General features: G+C 32.0%; 1 protein-coding gene across 1 annotated transcript; it reads right to left on the bottom strand.

Moving 5' to 3' along the window:
- Window positions 1-1,540: 1,540 nt before the first annotated feature.
- On the bottom strand, window positions 1,541-17,334 carry LOC140445905 (N-acetylglucosamine-6-phosphate deacetylase). Its single transcript, XM_072538330.1, has 7 exons — window positions 16,845-17,334; window positions 16,511-16,782; window positions 15,829-15,961; window positions 13,137-13,225; window positions 6,543-6,684; window positions 6,269-6,445; window positions 1,541-1,885 (listed from the first exon to the last, which is right to left on the bottom strand). The coding sequence occupies exons 1-7, from the start codon at window positions 17,083-17,085 to the stop codon at window positions 1,692-1,694; spliced, it is 1,248 nt and encodes a 415-aa protein (XP_072394431.1). The 5' UTR covers window positions 17,086-17,334; the 3' UTR covers window positions 1,541-1,691.
- Between the last annotated feature and the right edge of the window lie 7,678 nt (window positions 17,335-25,012).

Raw genomic sequence — 25,012 nt, 5'->3', positions numbered from 1 at the left:
GCCCATTTTTTTTTAATTATTTTTATCTTATACATAATGTCAGTTTTTAAAGGTATACTCCGTAATTTACACTTCTGCTATGACAGTGAACATATAGACATCAATGCTGTTTATAAATGTATTTTTAACATTAATCTTGCAGGTGTATACGTAAAATGTGATCACAGTTACGCAAAAATCTGCCGCAGCGAGCGCTTAATTAATGCTCAAGGCGTAAATAACCCATGTATCCTTCAATAAACCAAAAACACACCTTAAACTACATCACAGCTTTTGTAAGTACATATTGCTTCTTTTAAAATATACCTATAGCCCTTTATAAAAAGGAGTCTAATGTTTAAGTATATAGTATTTCCTCTCAAGGCCGTTACGTGTTATCAATAACATTTCACATCGTTATCACAGTACGACTACTGGCTAGAAATTTTCTAAAAGATAGTTTTGGAATTATTTTGACAATTAGGAACTTTCACTACTGTTTACATATAATTTCTATATAAGATAACTGCAATTATTGTGGATCGTTTGTGCAAAAAACTAATAAATTAGACAAATAGGTGAACGAAAAGGCGAGAAAAACTGAACTGAGAATACCTATTATTTTTATATCAAAGCCGTAATAATCAATACTACAAAAGTAAAAAATGTATATAAGAATAGGTTATCTATTAAAAGCAAATTGCGATTCGTGATTGGGAGAGTGGTGGGTAGTTCTGGAACGAACTAGTTCCTACGATCTATAAGATGCTCGTATACTGTACTGAGGGACATTGTTCCAGTTATTTATTATTACAAAAAATGGATTATTAGTTTTGATTGAAATACTTATTGAGAGTGAAAAACAACACGTTGAGGAATGTATGTAGTTATAATTCAATTATCAAGTACATGTGTAGATTAAGTATATAGAATAATTGATTTGATCAGAAAGTACTTTTAACATATTTCCTAATTAACCATATATAATAGAACTTTAAGCTTCAATCGCATATAGAAAGAAATTCCTCCGGACTTACACATCCGTTCCATTATAGATTTCATACGTCTAGTTTGTATGCAGAAATTTGAAGATTAAATGTAATTTAGAAATACAGCTTTTAATTTTATACAGGCAATAAGATGTAACATTATAATCAGTTTTAAACCAGAAGGACAGTGTTCAAAAAGAACAAAAACCGATTATTCGAAAATATGATTTTTACTTGAAATTTGTCACATTTATTTTCGACGTTTAATACATAGGTATTTAAACTCAACATTTATTTAATATTATCAAAATTATGTTCCATCGATAAATAAATTACCTCATGTACATAATCTTAATTAGTTTTTTTATTATAATATGGTTATCCCCTTTTATTGATCCATGAGCCACATCTAGAGTGCAAAAACCATTCTCAGAAGTTGATATTAAATGTTTCGATCATTTAAATTTCTCCCAATTACGAATCACATTTAACACGTGAGCAGAGAGTTGCAAAAATTCTTAAAAAAAACATAGAGCGATGACGTGATGATGCGCCTTTTACAAAATAAAATAGAAAAAATGATAACTTTTATTTTTTTCAGTCCATATGCTTGTATATAAAATTGTATAAACTAAATATTGTAGACCAACACACTCGGCACACGTTCAACATTTAATAGTTTACGTTCATGAACTCCTATACACTAAATTTGTTAAAATATCTTTACAGGTGATCGGGTCGTAGGTTATCGTAAACTTTTTCCCCGGCAATCCACGTCGATCGTAATTGCAAATGACTATCCAGTACAATAAAATCAGCATCTGCGCCTGCGTTTAGGCGTCCTTTTTTATCGTCTATTCCTAAGACTTTAGCTGGGTGTAAACTGGCTGCTTCTAACGCATATTCCCATGGGCAACCTAGAAAATATTTGTTCAAGTTTGAATACGATTCGGCACCGTTCATACTAAAGTGATATATCATAAACGATACGATAAGAATCGTAACAAAATCTACGAACTGCAGAGATGAGTGATCAACTTTAGTCTGTCCGTTATATCTTTTATTATAAGAGATACCAAAAAAAGTTATTTACAGATATATGAGGTAAGGTCCATTCGCTCAGCTCCGGCATATTTTGACAGATTCATAGCTGGAAATCTACAACACAAAAGTTCCTATCTCACAGTTTAAATAAACTTTTATTACAGACTTCTTCATTGAAAAAAAGAAGAATTATTATAAATAGTAGAAGTGTATACTAAACCCATAAAATTTTGGGTAGTATATATTTAAAAAAATTATTTCAGTTGTTATAATTTAACATATTCCAGTATTCCAAATTTAACATTTGTTATTATACATTATAATGGTGTAAATAAATAAATATTGATTGTCGGTAATTCGTAAAGTTCTATTTTATTTACGTTTGTTCACATTAATATTGGATATGAGCACGTGTGCTTGGTTGTATAGTAATTTCCAGCCACTTCTAATCTGTCAAAAAGTAACTAACTTCGCAAAAAAATATTTACTTAATTTACTAGACAGTTCGGACCACTTTCGGACTGGGAATAGCGAACCGATTATACTGTATGCTTCGAATTTTAAAATTAATTACAAATATACAGAGTCTTCCATAATACTGTATCGCATCAAAGATATGTTTGTTTTTTAATGAAACACTTTGTATTTTATTTTAAATTTAAAATCCGATTCACTTCCTCGTTATAAGAATACAAGTTATTTTGTGTTATACAGGGCATTTAAAAAGTTATAACGAAATTTCAATGAAAATCGTAACAAGTTCAACGCCCTGTATAATTCAAATCGGGTACAAAAGCAACGACGTGTTGTAGCCATAGTTTATAAATGATTATCAAAATTCATATAAATAATTGATTTTCCTAATACTCTTTAAATCTTATACAGGGTAAGTCAGAATACAAATTCATTATTTGCTCAGTATTTTTAAATTCATCATGTTGTATTTTATGTCACCAGTTTTACTTTTAGTTTAATTTTACTATAGTCTAATTTGTCATAAGTATTTTTAACAACCTTTTTAAAAAAATTTTTCAAGCAATCTATTGGTAAACTAGGAGACCCTAATTTTATGCTCGGCGGTGTAGTTTATGTAGTTTTTACGATAATGTGTCTAAACTAATATGTTTTTGTTTATTTTTGATTTTTAATTGATATATTAGGTGCTCCTACCCGATTTTGAAAGTTAGATGTGAGAGTAAGAAATAATTGACGATGTGGCAACACACATATGGTATAATGTTTAAGACTTATAAGCAAGAAAAACGAAGCAACCTGCAACTGAAAACCATCATCTAACTTCATACGTCTACTTCTCCCCACTTAAAGATGCTGTCGTCACTTCGCTCCACAGACTGCTCAGTCTATGTATATATACGTCTATGCTTGCAACGGACATCATAAAGAAATAGGGAAACAGATTAAAATACAATTGATCTGCAGGATTTTTTCATAAAGGCCGAATTAAATCAAAACATTTAGTTCGATTTAAGAATTAGAAAATGTCAACTTGGAGGTTAGAAAATATTCTCATCATACTTTCCACCATAAATCGAACACTAAGGTAATAATTAGTCGTTATAACAACTGTTTTTGAAAAAAATGTATACATTTAAGGCACGAACATGTAGATAATCTAAAAATCAGTTGTTAAAACACAAAACGCTTTATTTGCAAAAGTCGGAATTCTCAATGAGCGAATGAATCACCATCTTTCGTCACATTGCTGTCTTTGATATAATTTGTTTGCGACTTAATTTCATGATTTTTCCGTTTTATGGACAGAAAGTAGTGAATAACGTCATACTTGAGCATAAATGCAACCGACAGAATAAAAGGTATCCTGATACGCATCAAAACGCACAACAAGATGATAGTATCAGTGTTTGTAGATATATGGCAAACAGCTCTATTTCTATATATATATATATATATATATATATATATATATATATATATATATATATATATATATATATATATATATATATATATATATATATATATATACATCGGTTTAGAACGTCTTTCGACGTTGTCCGATACCTAAACACCATCTCTTCCTATCTTCGCAGTCGTTTGTTGTTAAATTTCTTTCGCTCATGGACTTGTTTACGCCGTGTTGCCATTCTAATCTGGGTCTTCCTCTTTTCCGTCGACCGATCGGTTGCCATTCTATTACTTTTTTGGGGAGTCTTGATGCTGGCATCCGTTGAACATGCCCATACCACCTTAATTGTTTCTTCTCTATATCTTGAGTTATATTTCCTTCTATTCCCATACGTTGTTTTATTACATCATTTCTGATTCGGTCTCGTCTGGAAATACCTAAAGATCTTCTCATTGCATCCATCTCTACTGCTTCTATTCGCTTTTTGTTCTTTTCACTAAATCTCCATGTTTCAGCGCCATAAAGAAGAGTAGTTTTAATCATGGTCTCATATATATTAAATTTCCTTCCTTTCGTTATCTCTTTACTCCACGGTATACTATTGAGACATCCTAAGACTTTCTTTGCTTGAGTGACTCGTTTTTCTATTTCCCGTGTATCAGTTCCTGTATTGTCAAAGGCAACACCCAAGTAGTCATAGCTCTGACAGCAGGAAATATGTTGTCCGTTTTCGAGGTCTATGTTATCTGACTCATTTCCAATACAAAAATATTTGGTTTTTGTTGTATTGACATTCATTCCCCAGTCGTTATATTCTTCTATCAGTTTTCTTAGCATGTACTGCATGTCTTCCCTGTCGGTCGCTAGCACTACCTGGTCATCAGCAAACTGGAGTGTATATATACATTCATTGCTAAGCTCTATACCCATCCTATGTACCTTTTTTTTCCATCTTTCCAATGCCGCTGCAACATATATCTTGAATAAGGTTGGTGAGATACAGCATCCCTGTCGCAAGCCTTTTGTAACCAGGAATTCTTCCGTTAGATATTTTCCTGTTTTTATCTGTGCCTTAGAGTCTCTATATAGTTCTTGTACAGCATTTATCAATGTGTGGTTGATGTTAGATCTTTTCAACGTTGTCCACAGTTTTGTTAAGGAGATGTTGTCATATGCTTTTTGCAGGTCTACAAAAGTAATATGAGTTTCTAGATTCTTAGCCGATCTTTTTTCTATTATTTGTTTAAGACAAAATACGTTATCGGTGCACGATCTTCCTGCACGGAACCCGCTTTGTTCTTCCTCTTCATTGTGCTTATATTCTTCCTCGATCATATTTCTCAAAATTCGTCCATACAGTCTGCTCAGGGTGCTGGTTACCGATATGCCTCTATAATTATTACAATTCCTTTTTTCCCCCTTTTTGTGTATTAAGGACATGTATGCCGTTCTCCATTGTTCTGGTACTGGGTGTCCATTTAGACACTGATTGATCACATAAGTTAATATTTCAAATAGTTTATGAGTTCCATTCTTAAGCATTTCAGCATAGATTCCCTCAGGTCCAGCGGATTTACCATTCTTTAGGGTCATTACAGCCTTCCTTACTGTTTCGATGTCTACCCTCGCTTCCTCTCCTTGTATATGTACTGACTGTGTTGGGGAGTTCGCTAGGTATTCTTGTCTTGTCTCTGTCAGCAAGCTTTCATAGTGATCTTTCCATTGTCTTGGTTTTATGGTGTGTATGTGTGCTTTGTCTTTTCCTGTATTTTTTACTGATTGTATAAAATTCCATACCTCTGTACATTGCTTCCCTCCGATGTATGTATTGATTTCTTGACATTTCTGATCCCATGTTTTATTCTTTTCTTGTTTTATCATTTTTCGTAGTTGTCTATCGGCTTCTTTGTAAGCTTGATGGTCTTCAGTATTTTTTGTATTTAGCCATTTTAGATGCTGTTCTTTTTTCTGTTTTACCATATATTCGATTTCTTCGTTCCACCATATTTTATTACTAATTTTGTTTTGCTGTGTCCCGAGTGTCTCCTTAGAGGCCTGGTGTAAACTAGCAATAATATTCTCGTAAATATCTGAAAATGTTTGTCTCTCTATTTCTCGTAGTTTTTCATCCAGTCGTCGTTGGTATAGCTGTCTATCTGGTATAGTTGTATATCTATTTCTATATAAAACTACAAAATCTGGAGAGTAGATAACACAAACTAACACCTCACAGAAACGCCACGAAATAAATGCTTAGCTTCCGATCGTTTCGCCGGTCAAAGAAATTCTACAGCTCGAAGCGAAAAGACGTCATTTCACGCACCTTACCATAAATAATGTTTACTTAGTACTGTAAGTATTATTTTACCTGTAGCATTGATGAAAAACCTGACGCATTCAATCATACTGGCAACGCTTCCACAAAGAGTGTTAGTACCTGCTACAAAAGCCATGCCGCCCCTTATTTCTACGTCCATCTGTCCGATTTTATGTCGCCCATCCTTTAAACCCAACGCCGACAAGGCATCCGTTACTAACACCAAACCTGAAAAAAAAAATAAAAGAATTAAGTCTAAACATAAACTAAGAGATTCTGGAGTTGTAAAAATTCCGCTATCACCGGTACATAAAGTCACTCTTACCATCAGGATGTACCTTATAAGCTATCCTTAAAGCGGAAGGATGCGTGTGTATTCCGTCTGATATGATGCCGAAGTATAAGTCTTTACTGGGAAATTGATCGGATGTTAAAAGGCCAACTAGTCCGGGATCTCGATGATGAAACTAAAACAAGTTGTTACTGTTAACTTTTATATAAAAAATACATGTGGAAGAATGGAAAAATCCAATCTAAAAGTTTTTAATTGTAGATTTGTAGCAAAAAGTCCTAAAGAACTATTGTCAAAAAATAAAATATTTTTGTCACCGCTCGATCTGAGTTTCATTGTATTAACCAAAATTTTGATGTATTTTTCGATAAGTTATTTGATATGGAAAATTTCACACAGGGGAAAAAGCCAAACAGAAGATGCTACAAAAAAAATGAAACAAAACATGAAATAGAAAGACGAAGAGTAAAATAAATATGTAGATCAAAAAAGAGTAAGTTCTTGGAAGAAAAAATATTGAAAATAGAAACCAACTTTTAAGAAAAGAACAGTACAAATTTTTTTTAAGAAATAAGGGGTAACAGCAAGAAGTCACAGAATAAAACATTTTTCATAAAAGATACAAAAGGGGATCTGATTTCTAATGCAGACAGAGCATTTTTAGGAAATACTAAAAGGAGAATTCATAAGGATAGAGGAAGAGGAAATAAATGAACAAAAAAATTAAATAACTGTATCTCATCCACCACTAGAAGAATAAAGAACAGAAATTACAAAGCTAAAAAATGGCAAAAGTCTTGGAGATAATGGAATAAACGTTAAACTTATAAAATATGGAGAAGAAAATTTAACAGAAGAACTTTTTCTGCTGTCCATTCTCACAATATTTTTTATGACCACTTTACAAATTTTACCAATAAAAGTTCCATAAGCATTAGATATTTCCTTTTAAATATGAAAATAATGATCATTTTTAAGATGCCGTTTATTGCCGCAAAGAGTTCAACTGTTAGCCGACCACCCCGGTTTAAATTCAACATTCATTGAACATAATCCCCGAAACCTTTGATTCTGTAACATTTGCTAACAACATCTCTGTTAGTAACCTGCAACCTATTTATTCAATGGACAAGATAAATGATCTTCTGTAAGTGCCGTCTCCAAATTGGAAGTTGGATATCATCATCATCACTATCTATACTCTATCTACCGCTGCTCTGAAGAGTTCTATTGAACTGCATCTAAACCAGTTCCTTAAATTTTTCAACTATAACATTCTCCTTCTTCCTATACTCCTTCCTCCTCTTATCTTTACCTGTATTATCAATCTTACCATTTCATATCGTTGTCCCTCATACTTTCGTGTTCGTTTTCTTCTGAGGCGATGCTATTCTAAGCATACTTCTGTAACAACACATTTCAACTGACTATGTATTATGTACATATTCTTGCTTCAGTGGTCATCTTTCAAGTCCATATTGTAGTATCGAAAACACGTAACATCTCAGAGCTATTAGTCTCAGTTTTAATGTAAGATGTTTACTTATTCAAAAGAATTGTTTTCAATTGTTTCCTTAACAACAGCGATAAAAATACCAGTTCAGTGCTAATCAGCCAGCAAAAAAGTAAGGTCTTTAATTTACAAAAACCTCATATTTATTCGGAGTTGGTATGTGTTTTCATTGAAAAGGTAAATGACCAAAATATTGGCAATTTACATCCTACGTCAGTGAGTGCAATTAAAATCTATCAAAGATGCTAATAAACTAATTTGTAATCAAAACCTTGAAAAAGAAAATTTAAAAGCATTTATACTTAATAATCTCTTATCTAGAAAAGGTGTAATTAAACCATGATACCATTTTTGACGAACAATATCTTTAAATCAATCTCATATAGCAATCATCGACGTTCAGAGAGTAAAACGAAAAATCGTGTCTAATGGTGAAACAGTTTAGGTGCCTAAAGCGGTACAATTGTTACATTTGAGGGAAATATTTTACCATCAAATATTTTCATTAACTCGTTCTCATGTCCGGTAGAACCGTATACTTTCAGAGTGACGCAGAGTAGCATAACAACACTTTGTATAAACCGTGGTAAAGAACGGGAAGAGTCTCATTAATGTCGCGATCCACAAGATAGCTGTTGTATTTATTGCAAAGCTAATACTCATAAATCTATTTTAAAAGACTGTCCAGTTCATATAAAACAATACGCAATTTAAAAAAATGGCTGAAGATCATTTAACTTCGAAGCAAAACGTAATAAAAATTCTTCATATGCTAACACACTTAAACTACAAAATAATTTTCAGATGTTATCTCACTTGATAGAACAAGAATTTCCTCTTCTCCCAAAACCTCGAGTTACATCCCATCCACAACCAAAACCATTGTCACAACCTATCTGATTAGATTCTATGCCTAGATATGCGACCAAATCTCAAATAGAAAATCCCAACAAAAAACGTAAAGCTGCGTCGCCCCCAAGAAGTAATTTAACAGAGCAACCTATGTTTACTTCTAGATTTGGCCCTGAAAAACTAATTGCTTTTCCACCAAGAGAACAGTCGGTTCCAGAATTATCTGAAGATAAGTTAATAAAATGTTTTTTGGTAATTTTTAAAAAAGTAATTAATGAAGTTTCCTCCTTTGATGATCTAGGGTAGCTTAGTTAGGCGTTAATTTTAAGAAATGTGGCTGGCTAAATGGGCACAGCTCCCAAAGGCCAAAACAAAATATGAGATAAGTTTTATTGTCGTATCATCATCATCAACAGCTATTCCATCCATCGTCGGATGTAAGCCTCCCTTAGGCGTATTTTCTTATGCAATACATTAAACCAATGCGACTTAGAAACAAAATTTAAACTTTAAAAATAATATAAAAATGTTTGGTTGTTTTTGTGTTCAATTTATTGAGTTTATTAATTTTTGATGAGGAAATCAACCTTTTCTATGCTTAACATAGCAAATGAATTTACTCTGTTTTCCTGGAAGTAGAAAAACAACGTTCACTTTCGACACTGCTCAATGAAATTGTACAGATTAATTTTAATGACATGACAGTTTCACTAAAACATTTGGTCAGGTTTCTATAGATAAGAAGTTGTAAGATTGATGTTTCAAAAGATGTTCTGCAAAATGAAACCTATCTTTGACCTGATCAGGATATCACACACTTCTTTTGTTTGTGCAGAATATGACACTGACTGATGGAGCTTCTTCGGTGGTGAAGGTGGACGATCTAAGTTACCAGTATCTGAAATGACTTTGACAAAACTATTTAAAAATCCGTTCATTTTAACGGCATCCAAAGACCGGATTGAAATTCTTAAAAAGGATTTTATAGTGGGGCATTATATGAGCGAAAAATGTAAGCCAATAAATAAAACTTGCATTATTTAAATATACCAGCAACGCCTCTGCTTGGTGTATTGTGGTAAAATCATTCTCACTGCACTCTAATATACTCTCTAGACTTTTTTAAAAGCTCTTTGTTTTCAAAAATTGTTCTGACAGTTCGTTGCTGGTGCATCTTATTGCTGGTACATCTTATTGCTGGTGCTGTCGGAATCCATTTTTCACCTTTAAAGTCATTTATTGATTTTCGATAGCCAGAATCTAATAATTGGCAACCATCAATATTGTCAATATTCGACAGTTGCAATTCATTTTTCAAATGAATTTGGGAAGAGCCTTGTTTTTTAATTTTTGTTTACAAGTGAGATAAACCCCTAACGCCCGTTTTTGTCCACTCTGAAGAAACTGTTTTATTCTTTGAAAACACTAAACATGAAAAACAAAGAATGTAGTTTATCATACCCGCACAACCACGAAGGTTTCCTATAGTATTCAATTTTAAATCAACTTTTAAACTTTTTGTTTCTTATGGCACAATCGTGTAACAAGTTTATCTCCTGCCGAGGTGGTCCATTCTTTTTTATAAGAAGTCGATATTCAAAACTATTTGCGTTTTCTTTTATAAACTTCACTGAATGAGGCTCCATCCTAAAACTACTAATATTGTATTTAAGATTTAACTAAATTTGTGGATCGAAACGCTCCAGTCTCTTTGTGTAATGCACAAATCCTCACTGTTTTAAATAGACGAATCGCTGGTCTCACGGATTTTAAGATCTCTGTTTCTAACTACAGGTTTACTGTCTACTGTCTGGGTTCAATTTGAATTCCATATTTGTCACGTGCATCCAGCGACGTGGTGCAAATAGATAGGATTAATAAATAATGATATATTTTAATGTTACTACGATATTTATGAGATTAAGATTCTACAGTCTGGGACTACTTGGCCAACAACATGTGGATTAACAGTGATAAATCAGTTGTGGAATTCTTTCAATTTAGCCTGAGTAATATTTATACTATATATAGATACTTTTCATGTTTTTTATTTGAATTAAAACAAAATTAAATTACGGAGTATCAAATTTTTAATAAATTTACGTGACATTAAATTTAAGCAGTACGTATATTATTGTTTTATACTATTAATACTTTCTCTGTACAATCCCTAAGTATAATCGTCTTTCTTTCTATAAACATCTCGTTTCTGTTTTTTTTTTGGAATTCAAATATTAAAAAACAATAGCGCCAGTTTTTTTGTAAACAACTGTTCTCTTCCCGTACTTTGTTCCTTTCTTGTTCTATGCATTTTTCTAAACGACCACGCTAATTAACTTCAATGATTGAGTAACGGTACCTACGAGACACAAAATGTTTCAGTGTCCTAAGACTCCTTCCTAGTAGCACCGTTCACTGTGTGTTCAATCTAAAACTCTGGTTAATTTTTTTCTCCAGTAATTTTTGCGCAATCTTTATCATTCTGATTTTACGTATTTGATTTGTTTTCTTGTGAAATATACAAAATAATAAAAGTATTTTTAATATCATGTTATCTCGATACAAATATTGGTGCACACTTAACCCACAAAATTATAAAAGTAAATGTACTTTATAGATAAGATACATATCTTAAAATATTCGTAAAGTTATTTTGTCTTAAAACTAAAACTTATATTAGGCAATATTATATTAAATTTATTGTACTCAAAGAACTAGTTAAAAATTATTTGTTTTCTCTCCCTCCCTTTTTATCTCACTCTTTTGAAATTATTTGATTTTTTTCTTTCTGAAGAAAGTGCTTCCCTCCTAAGAATCTAAGCACTGATATATTCACAGGATTAACATTAACTACGCTGCACATTAAAATCTATTAGGTAGATCATCTGGAACAAAACAAATCAGTCTGCGTTTGGCGATTGGTACAGTTATCTTTACTCTAGGAGGTTTCTAAATCTACAAAAACTTTGGATGTACTTCTTTTGAAATAACTTGTGATTTCAGCTCTTAGACTCCATTTTTTTAAATAGTTTGCAATATTTGAATTCTACATTCATTCAGAAGCCACAAAAACCAGAAGAGACTGAAATAATAACAAAGGATTGCAGGGGTCATAGGAAGAAAGGTATAGGAACCAGCAAAACGACCAGAGAAAATAAGTCATACAAACAGGCGGTAAAATATATAAGGGTGGAATTACTGCTACAAAAGTATTCAGAGACTTCTCGTTTAGTGGAATACTTGGTAGCCATAAAAGAGATGATTCTGGACATATGCGTGTCCCCAGTGAAGATAGATTTAAAGGCACATATAAAGTACATTCTCACCTTCCTACACATGGTAGATAAAAAATAAATATAAATCTCGAAGGACCAGCAACCTATATATACCACCGAGCCACAAGCCCTTATCTCTTGCCGTACTGCTCCACCATAGGCCGATCAGACACCAGCATATTCTAGTCTAAGCCGCAGATTCGTTTTGGAATTTTAAACTGCTGCGTTAGTCTTTTTTATTTTTCTGTACACCGAGCCAGGGCTTGAACCCACATCCACTGAACCATTCGACAGTGAAGTGAATGAGAATCGGCCGCCTGGTCCGCTTGGCTATCTGACCGACAGCAACCTATGGATCGCAAAATTATAAATTAGTAATGGTGTAGGTAGGGAATGCTAGTAGAATAATTAAAAGGTGACTTCAGGTAGAAATATTTTTATTTATAATTTGCATAAATAGAAACAGTATGGAAATTGCCAACAAATCACCTTTTTAAATGTTATAAAATAGACAACCGTTCATATTAAATGTTCTTAAAACTAAGTAAATGGGATATATATAGAACAATAAAGTTCGGATAGAATTCTGGCAGAGTATTCAGGTAGATAGACTCCCATAAATACACAAATTCTGGACAGGATGTGGGGACGAGTAGATATACACCCAGGGTATTTTGAAAAATCCCTAAACTAGAAGCCTCAAGTGAAGACGCCTCGGGGCCAAAAGCAGTATACCTAGAAAATATATCAAATAAGGACGCCAGAAGATAGAGCAAGAGTTGATAACAACTGCAGTCATAAGCCACTTTCAAATACCAATGAATAAACTGTCTTTTGGTTCTATACTCGAGCAAGAATTAAAGGGAATTAAATAACTACATATATAACTATTTATGATAAAGCTGAATACAGCGTTTCCTAATATTATTCTTCTGCTTTTTCGTATAGTATTATAAATATTATAAAATATGTTCATTAAACACTTACCGGCAACATCGCATTGAATAAATGAGTAATAAAACTTGCGCCATTTTTAACAGCACTTTCGCCTTGAGCCAAATTTGCCACGGAATGTCCTACAAAAGATTTCTTTATATTAATTTTAAGAAGACGCTAGACTTTTTATCGTCAAAAGTTTCTATTCAAGTTTATCGATAGACTAACTGTTTTGTAGTTTTGTTTTGGTTTAAAAATCGACAAATTCCCACACGAAAATTAGTCAAATAATATCAAAATTCAGGAAGTTTGGTTGTAGCAATTATAAATCTAAATGTTTTTAGATAATAGGCCTATTCGCTCTGTGCATGACTTTGGCGTCATCTACCCCATAGCATCTAGTCGATATTACTGGAAGTACATTATTACATTACATTTGATAATAAATGATTTAAAAAAGTGTCTAATGTTTATTTTTGATATTATGGAAAATATATGGTTTGTCCATGATGATAATTGATTTTCTAAAGCAAACCTAACAATGAACAAGAAAGGACAAAGAATTGTATTTATAAAATACCTTGTGAATGCGGTCAGTTTTATTTAGGTGAAATATCAAGGCCATCAAATGTTAGAATAAGCGAACATCAATCTTATATTAAAAATAGAGAATTTGATAGATCTCAAATATGTAAACACGCATGGGATAATAAACTCAGGGTTCAATGGAATGATTCAAGTATAGTCCTAAAAGAAACGGATGGTAAAAAGAGAAAAATCAAAGAAACGGCTCTAATTATGCTAAATGACACCAATTGTGTCGCAAATTCCCCGGCAGAATGCAGTAGGATCTGGTTACCCATATTAAAAGAAGAAGTTAATAAAAGGAAAATACCAATATTAGTAAGTCAGTAACATATCGAGGATACATCATTTATGATTTTTTTTATAACAAACATATAAAATCAGAATTTGGTGTTTATTGAGAGTAAACTAAATGTAAGACCAAATACTTACCATGGCGGGATAGTATTATGAGGTTTTTTTTGGTTTTTTCCTCATGATTTACTATGGAATCACTAACAGGAGAATTTTACTGTCATCATGGCATGTGGTTGTCTTTGTAAAGACAAATTACATGCTATGATTTTTTTCTGACGGATATTCTCAAGTTAAAGTTGATTTCATGTAATTGAATGAACTATCTTACAATAAAGTCGTCCCAGGAACGTAACTCAGCAATATCGGCAATGTGATTCTAAAGTCGTCTACTTTAAAATGTATAATATATGTTTGAATTGTCAATATAAATGAGTAAGATAAAATTAAATTATTAGAAGAATTTTTCACCACGTAACAAAAAACAAAATTTGTTTAATTTATTAATGTTTGTATTTTGAGATAGATTTCCGAAATGGAAATTGAAACGTCAATAAACTTAAACTCTTAACCTCCAATTGTGGCTTATTCCTAATAAAATAGTATCTAATTTGTATTGTATGTTGTGTTGATATATTTAATATTTCTCTTAAAAATTGAGACAATTAGAGGGATAAATATTTTATGCAAAAAAAGCGCTTTACAATCCTAGGCTTTAAAACCATAAAGGAAAAACTTTAAAACCAATCTCGCATATAATGTGTTTAACCGGTGTTAAAGAAAAAAGTGAAAATCTGAGCATAATTAATATAGATGCTCAGAGTGAAGATAAATATTAGGAAACCAAAGACATTTGAGAGAATCTGAAGTTAACCCATTTACCACCGCGCTTCCACTACGCTGTCATGATCAGTTCCCTTGAGGTGCATCATGGGGAATAAAAAAGTCACAGAGAGCGATATCGGGGATATAGGATGGGTGAGGAAAAGTTATATAACATAGAGCATGAAATTATATGGGATGAGTCGCTAAATGAAGAAATAGGCTCCATTGTATTATGTACATAAAAAAGAAGATAAAATAGTGTATGTGAATATTAAAGAAGCATAGATATACTGGATACATCTATGCATATGGACATGGATAAAATATCCTGTTCATGTCTGAAAGTCATTCCCAATGAAATAATTTTACTTGATATATTGCAATACAGTTAATATTGTGAGCTCACTGGCTTTTTGACTTTTTTAAAGAATTTCGCTGAGATTTTAAGGTTATTGTGATAGCATAAATTTTTGTTAAAGGTTGTGTAAATGTTGTATGTTTTTCTTACCTCCAAATAAAATTACAAGGGATGGCTATAGATAGGTAAAAGAATCAGAAAAAAATACGGAAGAAAGGCGTAATGAAAGGCGAAACTAGTAATAAAGGTGGTAAAAAACAAAAAAACTCATTTTACTCAGATAATCAACATTTGCAAAAGAATCAAATCAGCAAAAAAAGAAAATACATATTTTGCTAATCCTCCATATACAAATAAATGATTTCCAAATAAGAACATCTACAGTTTCCCTATTATTAATGCAAAGCTTAATAAGTCCATATAATCATTTTTTTTTTCATATCAGAAAAGATACTCCTAAAATAAGTGAAATTTCAAAATTAATTGCCAATTGATTTTAGACAGTTTTACCTTGTGAAATCATAAATATTTACCCACTAAAAACAATTCACTAAATAACATATTAAGTAACGAAACACATTTTGACAATATTTCATACATAATATCAACTCTTGCTGAACCACTAAAGACATGTATTAGTAATTATTATAAGATATTAAATAAAAAAAAGAAATAAACTACCTAATGATACAATTTTACTGTCCATTTTCAATTTCTTTATGATGGCATCTGATCTATTAAATTCTGGAGCCAGAGTAATGATGGTAATGTTTCCATATCCTTCACCATAAGTTTCTTTGACTTGTTTCAAAGACTAAAAATAAAATACATACATTGTTTAACAGACAATCTGATCAGGGCTCTAAATTATAAATTAAGTAATTGTTTTAATATTAAAAAAAGTGCAAAATGTTGCCTTTATTCTTTCATTTATTTGTTTATTTCTATTTTTATGTGATTGTTCTTAACCCTACATTTGTTGTGTAATAAATTTAGAATACTCTGGGTGCATCAGTCTCTGAGACCGGTTTTGTGGATAGAAAAATTAAAATGCAAAGAAGAGGCAGCTCTAAAAATGAGTAGTAAAAAAAATAAAAGAACATTGCTGTAGTAAACTACTAAAAAACGCCGTACAAAGATAAACTAAATTATTTACAGTCCTATACAGGTTGAGGATATATTTATCATTTTTTACATTTCTATTTTCTTGCCCTAAATGAATTTAATTTCATCCTATTGCTTGCTGATCTATAAATTTGCTATTTGGTTATTTCAGATTAAATTCATAAATATGTATCAACAGAATTAAGATTTTTTTTATATACAAATAGCCCTATGAAATAAACAACATAAGCTAACTCACCCCTTTATGTGGCAATATGTATTTTTCAGGATGTGCTCCTTTCTTTTCTTTGTTAATGAAGGGTCCTTCAGCATGAATCCCTAAAATAGCTGCACCATCTTGGCTCCCCTTGGTTTTTGGTATCTTTGTCAAAATATCATGGTAAACATATGCAGGTGATGTTACCACTGTTGGACAATAACCAGTTACACCATGTTGCAACAACTTTTTTGAGACAACTTTCACAGCTTCTTCTGTGTGTCCATGATATGAAAAATCATAACCAAATCCACCTAAGTGATCAAAGGGTTTAAAATATGTTTGATAAATTTTAACTTTTATTGTGGATAATTACCATTTATTTGTAAATCAATCAATCCAGGTGCTATGTAATTTCCTTTGCAATCTACAACTAAATGTGGCGAATGTCGTTCTTTGTAAAATAGATCAAGTGAATCCAAAATTTTGCCATTTCTAACATAAAGATCATCTTTGACGAATTGATGATCTCTTAAAATGTGGCAGTTGCAAAATTTGGTAATTATATCATCTGTAGTCTTTAGGTTAATTAATTTCTTTAAATCATTTTCATCCATTTCACACAAAATTTATCAAAACAATAAAAAACTCGCAAAACTTTCAATAACTGCAAATGTCACCTAAACTGGAAATTGAGGTTACAATGTTTGACAATTTGTTTTGTTTACCTGTAGTTTTAAAGACATTTAAATTATTTATATAACTATAACGAGGCAAACTGTTGTAAATAATTAACAACATCAATAAAATTTGTGGTTTATCAAAAAGATAAATAATAAAGAATCTTAGAACTCTTTAATTACAAACATGAATAAAATAAAAATATATTTAATTATACTATTATTATTTGTATGGTATGTACATCTGTCAACATTGTCAGGTGTATGTGACATTTAACCTGGACAGGGTCGGCTGTAGCGAATTTAAAAAAAAGGAATACAAGAATTAAATATATTTTATGTAAAACTAGTTTTGTTATAACCATCTGATTGGTTTTATTTGTGTATCGTGTATCGTCTTAATATTAATAATGTAGGTATATGCTAGGATCTGTTTTTCAATTATCCATTTTCAATGTTTCATTAAATATACTGTTTATTGATCTTTCACTAGTTTTTGGAACTAATACCAAAATCATTTAGACAATACATATTATTATGACCAAAAGAAAAGGCAGACATCGAGCACAATTTATTAATTAACTCTTGCCCAAGTACTTTCGCTTCCTAGAGCATCTTTAGGGGCATCTGAAATAAGCCAAGAAACGTTTTTTTAACTGAAGAAAATTAATCAACTTCGATAAAAAAAATCGAAGTTGAAGGTTGATAAAAGTTTTTATGTGATATAACGTTTTAGACTTACTTCGTCAATTTTGGCCTATCCAACAAACTGTTGAGAATGTCATAATCATTGTATAATGTACAAATTTATGTTTATGACATTCTCAACAGTTTGTTGGATAGGCCAAAATTGACGAAGTAAGTCTAAAACGTTATATCACATAAAAACTTGTATCATCCTTCAACTTAAGAGAAGTTTTAGTTTTTTGTTTTCCAAAATTTGCTTTTGCAATAGGCATAATTTCAGCTGGGGACAAGTGTGGTTCACATTGTGTCTTAGGAGGAGTTACTTGAGTAGATGTGGATTGAAGTCTTTCATTACCAACGTTGTTTGAAGTTGGAGATATTCCAAATTCCACATCTTCTGCTTTATTCGATGTTGACTGTTCTTCGTTGGTTGATGTAAAGGAAAGCGTAATAACACCTAAGACAGTTGATGTATATTTTGATTCTTAGTTGCTACAAGAGCCAATGTAGATGGAAGACATTGCTTACTATCGTGTTTTGCAGTTCTAGATCCTAAAGTTTTTGCTTGAGCTGATGTTGAAGCCCTTGAAGTTGCAAGTTCTGTTTTTTCACCATTAATTGATATAGATCGAAGTGTCTGTGGGTTATCTCTAGTTGTTGTTTCTGCAGGTTCGAATAGCTCTTCTGAAAAAATGTAAGGATTCATGCAATTGCCTGTCTTGGCAAAACCGCTGGTAGAATTTTGTTTTGTTGCTGCCCTTTCATAAGCTTGACCAAATATCAATCCAACATCCTGAACATTGACAATTTTACCTTGGTTATTTCTTAACCAACATTTTACAGCTTGTTCATAATATGCATTCAAGTGAAACATAAACGCTACATCTAATGGCAGCAGCTGATGAGATGTATGGGGTAGCAGTACTTAAATGTGTATATTATTTTGATAACAAATTTCTATTAGCTCCACATTTTTTAAATGAGTTGCGTGACCATCAAGTATAAGTAACACCGGATTTTCTTGGGATGGTTTTGCATATTTTATGAAATGATTTATCCAAACCGGAGCAAATATTTCTGTTTGCATCCAGCCAGAAGGGTGGTACACCGCCTTTGTTTCTGGGGGTAGGCGTTCTTCAAATACAAGGTACTTTCGAACTGGGGGAAATATTATTAAATGTGGTATAAGCTGACCAGCTGCATTACAACATATCTCGAGAGATATAGTAATGCCCCTTTCTCATGACGACAATGTTCCCACTTGTTTTTTTCCTTTCAATGACAAAATGTTAGTTGGTTTATGGGGAACTGTTTCAATTCCAGTTTCGTCGCAGTTATAAGTAGAACTTGGCGCAAAGTTGTATTTGTCCATTAATTCATTCAGAAAATTAAAAAACTTGTCAACAATACTAATCCCAAAGACAAAACAGCTAGGAAAAAAGATTGGATGACTGAAGAGACCCTCAATCTTGTAGAAGAAAGACGAAAACTTGGAAACGGCACATCAAATTCAAAACAAAGGGAAATATAGGGATATGCACCATAAATACAACTATAACACACTCGTGAAGAAGAGACAAAAATAATAACAGATCATCAAAGATAATAGTGGAAATACCATAACAAACCCAGACGGTATCGCAAAGGTGTGGAAACAATATTGCGAAATACTATTCTCTAACAACGACCCAGACAATAATACAGAGAAAAGAAGTTATGAAAAAGAACCTCAAATATTGAAATCAGAAATTGAGGCGGCAATTAAAAAGCTAAAATTCAGAAAAGCAGAAGATGGCAAAAAAATGTCAGTATTGATAGATTGGGCAACAGCTATATAGTATTTTTCATACAATAATGCGTGCACGTCATTAAAGGTTTACGACGTCAGAACCCTACAGCGTTGCCAAAACATCAGAATAGTTAGTAAGTAAGGATTTTTAAAATGTCAACTATTTGACAATCTATTATATAACAGTAAATACATTTTATATTTAAATGGGAATAAGCCACAATTAAAGGTTAAAATACGTTTATTGACGTTTCAATTTCCACTTCGGAAATCGTTCTCAAAATACAAACAGTAAATACACTTAGTTTTAAGACTACTACAACACACTAAAATACATAAGAAAACATTTTAATACAAAATTATATATTCTAAATTTTAAACTTACCTCTATTTAAAGCATTAATAGTAAAAACGTCCCGGCATTATTTCTTGTTCAAAATAATCTATCTTATATGAAAGCTTATCAGCTTTCTACAGACTATTTAGTTGTTTTGGCATAGCACAATCACAATACACAACAATAATTAGTTTTTAAAGCTATTAATCTAAATTTAATATGTATTTATAAATACAATTTATTAATATATAATATATTATGATTAAATTGTGTAAGAAATCAAAACATCAACAAAATTCTTACTCTAAAAAAACGGCAACACTTTAAACAATTTTGGAAATACGCTGAACTGTCAAAAAATTTGAAGTATTCCTATATCAGTTGCGTACAATTGTCTAAATATATTTAATTAAAATTATTATTTTGTGGAATATTAGACTTATTAGAGTTATTTCATAAAATTTATAATATTAATAATAACAAATGTTTTTAGTTATTTAATCAATATAATTCTAAAATTCCCAATATAATGATGATTACATTTTTCTGATTATTATACCATGTTGACCCCTATGAAACATCGAGCAGTTCCGTACTATTAGCTATGTTAGGAAAATGTGAACTCTAAGGATGACGTTCTGGAAATTTTAAATATAAGCGACGTCACTTTATATAAATTGTAACGTGCTCGCATTTTTATATGAAAAATACTATACCTCACTGAATATTCTGGTTCTCGTTCTATCACCGAAATCAAGCAGTGTCGGTTGCATAGATAAAGAATATATATTACCGAATATATATGGTCGGTTGCTGTTAGTACTTGGATGGGTGAACGCTTGGGAACACCGCATGTTGTTGCCATGTAAAACTTTCTTTCTCCGAAACGGCTGGACCGATTTTTATGAAATTTCACATGTGTATTCTGTAGGTCTGAGAATATGTTATCTATTTGTCATACCCTAAGTGGTAAGGGTGGTTCACCCCAAACAATTTGTTTTTTACTTTATAAACAATTTTTTTCATTTTTATTATAATGAATTTTCACCCCTCTATTACTAACCTCTTACTTTGATAGCTATATTAGTGTCAGAGTTGAAATGGCTGAACCGGTTTTTATGAAATTTCACATGTGTATTCTGTAGGTCTGAAAATAAGTTATCTATTTTTCATACCCCTAAGGGGTAAGGATGGTTCAACCAAATATATTTTTTAATTTTTTAAACTAAATTTTTTATTTTTATATTTTACACACTCATATTACTAACCTCTATTTTAATTGCTATATTAGTGTCAAAGAGTTAGTTGGCATACTTCTACGACCGATTTTTATGAAATTGTCTATGTATATTCGGTAGGTCTGGTAATCAGCCGTAATCTATTTTTCATACGCGTAAGGCGTAAGAGTGGTTACCACCAAACATTTTTTTTTATTGTTTAAATTTTTTCTTTATTTTTTTATTATGTGGCATTAAGAAATACAATAGCCGTTAATTTTCACCTTTCTATTACTAACCACTATTTTTTACACATAGTTAGTTGCCATACTCCTCCGAAACAGCTTCACTGATTTTATGAAATTTTATATTTATATTCGATAGGTGTGAGAATCAGTCGTGATCTATTTTTCATAACCCTATGGGGTAAGGATAGTCCATCTCAAATATTGTTTTATTTTTTGGACAAAATTTTTTATTTTTATTTTTTTATGATGTGGCATTAAACAATACCATCCTTAATTTTCACATCACCAACCACTATTTAGAAATTAGTGTGACAGAGTTGGTTGCTACACTCATACAAAGCGGTTTGGCCGATTTTGACGTAGTCAACTATCCTACAGAGTTTTTGAATTAATTGGAATTGTCTAGACTCCCACCTAACAATTTACAATTAAAAGTAGGATCAGTTGTCATGATGCTGCGTAACATTAATCAACCTCGACTGTACAATGGAATGAGACTGACTGTGAAAAGGTTAATCAATAATGTCTTTGCGATAACGATCATCAAAGGAAAAATACAAAGGAGAGGATGTTTTGATCCCGCGTTTAGGTATTTGTTTGATTTTGATACAGAGTATTTGAAAAAATAATTTTAGAGGCTATTTTGTCATTTATGCACTGTATTTTCATTGCTTTGTGGCAATTAAACGCGAAAGTGATAAACAATTAGGACTTTTGCACGGAAGTGATACCTCTTCTTTTTTAAAAATACTCTTTGGTTTGATATGTATGGCTTCGTTAAATGTAGTATTTTGTTTTTTAACTTAAGGTGTAATTTAATTTAAAACATATTCAAACTGAATCCTATTCATTCTAAAATGTCCATAATATTTTTCATCGTCATCAATTAATTTTTTGTATAAAGTCCAGTATTCACCTTCCTTTTTCCTTTCTCTTAACATTGGAAGTAATTCAAACCTTCTTTTTACTACAGTTTTTCTTCATCGTTAAGTAGAAGAGCAATTGCACATAATTTTTGTCGAGAAAAGCGAGATCATATCTTCACCGAACCAAACTGAAACGTTCTATGTATGAAAATGTGAACTTGCAGTCCGATTAATTGACTCGTGATGCTACGTGCCGGAAACTATACGTGCATGATAATATGCCGCGACCTTAAATATTATTTCGAGCTTGTGTTAAAACATCTTACCGAGCGTAAGAAGTACGAGTTAAAAAATTGACTCGAAAATGCCATTGATCCGATTTTTAAAGGGACTTTTTTCTGAAGTAGGGTATGAAATGGAAAGAAACTACAATAAATATCGTTAAAATATTGCGAAAAAAGAAATAGTATTCGTTTTGTAAGTAAAATAGGCCAGTCAATTCCAACCAAGCCAGGAATTATATAAGACAAATAATATTTAGAAAAGATAACAAATGGTAGTAAAAGAGGAGAAAACTGATAACAAATAGGGGAGAGTCACCCAAGTTGGGACAGTTTTTTTTTATAACAAATACTTGAAAATCTATAGATATTAAAAAAAAGTTGAGGTAATAAAATGAAACTTTATTCTAATTATTAACACATTTTAGATATAAACTAAATAAAAAATAAAAAATATGCTTCGTTTTTTGTTATTAAAAAAAAAGTGTAAATGTCCCATCATGAGAAACCGGAATCCTAAGATGGTCCGTTGGGTTTCTCAAAAAGGGACATTACTCTATACAACTTCCACAAGTAAAATAGAGATCATCCATTACTCCACAAGACTCATGAGCCCAATTTGAACATATTTTGCAGTTGTACCAGTCTTCACTACTCTCTGCGTACTTCTTTCCACATACAATGCAGTTTGAATCATCTTTAGTTGAAGTGACGACTGTGATATTGCTAATATTTGATGTGATCCATAACTACAGTTCGTTTCACAGATTTAACCTTTTTATTAGGGATTGTGGATTGCAATGTCTCTAATTCATTTTTATACGGCGATTCTGTGAGTATCGTGGATTTCAGAGAATGTCTAGAAGAAGTCTTACCTTTCTTTTTCTGTGCCTTTGGTAGCGGACTAATATCAGTCACTTTTACCTTGGATGTCGGAAATTGGATAGGAATGATTTGGCTTCTCTGTATCGGTCTGTTATCTTCGGAATCGCCATCTTTAGGTGACCTTAAAACAGACTGTTTTGAGGTTGAAGGAATCGGATTATCATACATTTCAACTTGATTTACGCCTTCGGTATGAGCCATCATTACGGGTAATTTATTGACCTGTGATGTAGTTTCATTGTCCACTGATTGTTCCGTCGTTTTAGAGGGAGTGAATTCGCAGTCTTGAAATATGTCTTCGTTAAAAGGCCAAATTCCGGTTACTCGGAATCCATTTGTCGCTATCTGTACAGACGATGCCTTTGAGAATGCTTCTGCAACAGCCCCTGAGATTTGATATATTCCAAATGTACGACCACAATGATTTTTTAGCCATCTAGTAAGGTACAAATCATAATAACTCATAAATGATTTAAAATACGAAACATCTAGGGGTTGCATTTTATGCGTACAGTGTGGTGGCAGGCATAATAAAATAATACCATTCTCGCGACAGAAGTTTATAACGTCTAAACTTTTTGTATGTGAACAATGGCCGTCCAAAATAATAAGAATTTTGCACTCCTTCGAAGGTCTGGTTTGTTGTGCAAAATATTTTATGAATTTTAAAAAAACATCACGATCCATCCATCCTTTGTCCTGTGGAAATGCAGGACTACCGTTAGGTGCATTGTCCATCAGCTCTGGTTTTATTTTCTTTCTGGGAAATATAAAAGCAGGCGCAAGAAAATTGCCACTTGCACTCATAGCAGCTACTATAGTAACATTAACTCCTCTTTCGGCACTTGTTAAACCTCCCACTTGCTTTTTACCCCTCTGAGCAAGAACTTTAGATAATTTTTGGACGGTGGTCACTCCGGTCTCATCAATATTCCAGATTCTATCTGGAGTGAGGTGATGTTTATTATAAATACTTTCCAGGTTGTTGAAAAAACTTTGGACTGCATTCTTGTTGAATCCTGTAGCTCTAGCGTATGAGGTTGCTTCTGGTTTTCTCAGAGAAATATTTCTATGTCGACTCAAAAAACCATAAACCCACTTTTTAGAGGCCATTCGAGTATCTTTATTAAAATTGTTAGAAATATTATTGGCTTGGGCAAAGTCAAATGCCAGACAACGAAGTTCTTTATAAGTGATTCCAAAAAATCGCTTTTCCATTTCAAGAATATGATCTAAAATTTCGTGTTCCTGTTCAACTGAGAATATTTGCCTAAACCGACCAAGATATTTGTCATTTTCGGTCACGATTTTATTTTTGTTTGTAACTCGTCTTTGAAGAGTACTTTTAGGAATATTATATCTGTCAGCAGCTTCTCGAAGCGATAGTTCGTTATTCCGAACTTTTTGTACAGCTAGAATCATATTTTGAACGGACCAGTTTCCACGATCAGTTTTTCTTTTGTAATAGGAATTTGGATTTCTATTTGGCATCTGTAAAAGAAAAATATATCAGTGCCACTTACGAGATACAGAGTTCACTGAATAAAACATTTT

The sequence above is a fragment of the Diabrotica undecimpunctata genome, chromosome 7, assembly GCF_040954645.1.
Source record: "Diabrotica undecimpunctata isolate CICGRU chromosome 7, icDiaUnde3, whole genome shotgun sequence".
In the NCBI taxonomy this organism is placed as follows: Eukaryota; Metazoa; Arthropoda; class Insecta; order Coleoptera; family Chrysomelidae; genus Diabrotica; species Diabrotica undecimpunctata.
This window is presented reverse-complemented; position numbering and strand designations above follow the sequence as displayed.

Coding starts and splice junctions, on each gene's coding strand:
- LOC140445905 (XM_072538330.1), bottom strand. CDS start 17,085: ATGGATGAAAATGATTTAAAGAAATTAATTAACCTAAAGACTACAGAT. Junction 16,783..16,844: donor GATTGATTTACAAATAAATG/GTAATTATCCAC, acceptor TTGATCACTTAG/GTGGATTTGGTTATGATTTT. Junction 6,446..6,542: donor TTATAAGGTACATCCTGATG/GTAAGAGTGACT, acceptor TTTTTTTTTCAG/GTTTGGTGTTAGTAACGGAT.